This window comes from Penaeus monodon, chromosome 28 (assembly GCF_015228065.2).
Source record: "Penaeus monodon isolate SGIC_2016 chromosome 28, NSTDA_Pmon_1, whole genome shotgun sequence".
Classification (NCBI taxonomy): Eukaryota; Metazoa; Arthropoda; class Malacostraca; order Decapoda; family Penaeidae; genus Penaeus; species Penaeus monodon.
The window spans coordinates 3,090,018-3,090,218 of NC_051413.1; the positions used below are offsets into that span (position 1 = coordinate 3,090,018).

General features: G+C 49.3%; 1 protein-coding gene across 1 annotated transcript in view; it reads left to right on the forward strand.

Annotated features, from left to right (window-relative positions):
* Window positions 1–201, forward strand: part of LOC119591284 (mucin-5AC-like) — a gene marked incomplete in the record, with an annotated part of 2,799 nt that overhangs the window by 1,416 nt on the left and 1,182 nt on the right. Inside the window, 1 exon segment of the mRNA XM_037940010.1 lies at window positions 1–201. Coding sequence (XP_037795938.1) covers window positions 1–201 — 201 coding nt within the window.

Sequence of the window (201 nt, forward strand, 5' to 3'; positions counted from 1 at the left end):
ACGTATCCTTTAGCTAGTCCTATATCAACACCTTCCCCCTATACATACCCTCCTTCTTATCCTTGTATGCAACAGCTGACTACGCTCTGCACGAAAACATTTCAGGTCCCGTGTACTTACCAAGTGCCTTTCACGGCTATCCACCAAGTCCCCGTTGTGTGCAGACGCGAAATCCAAGCCCTCGCTACGTATCAAGCTCCT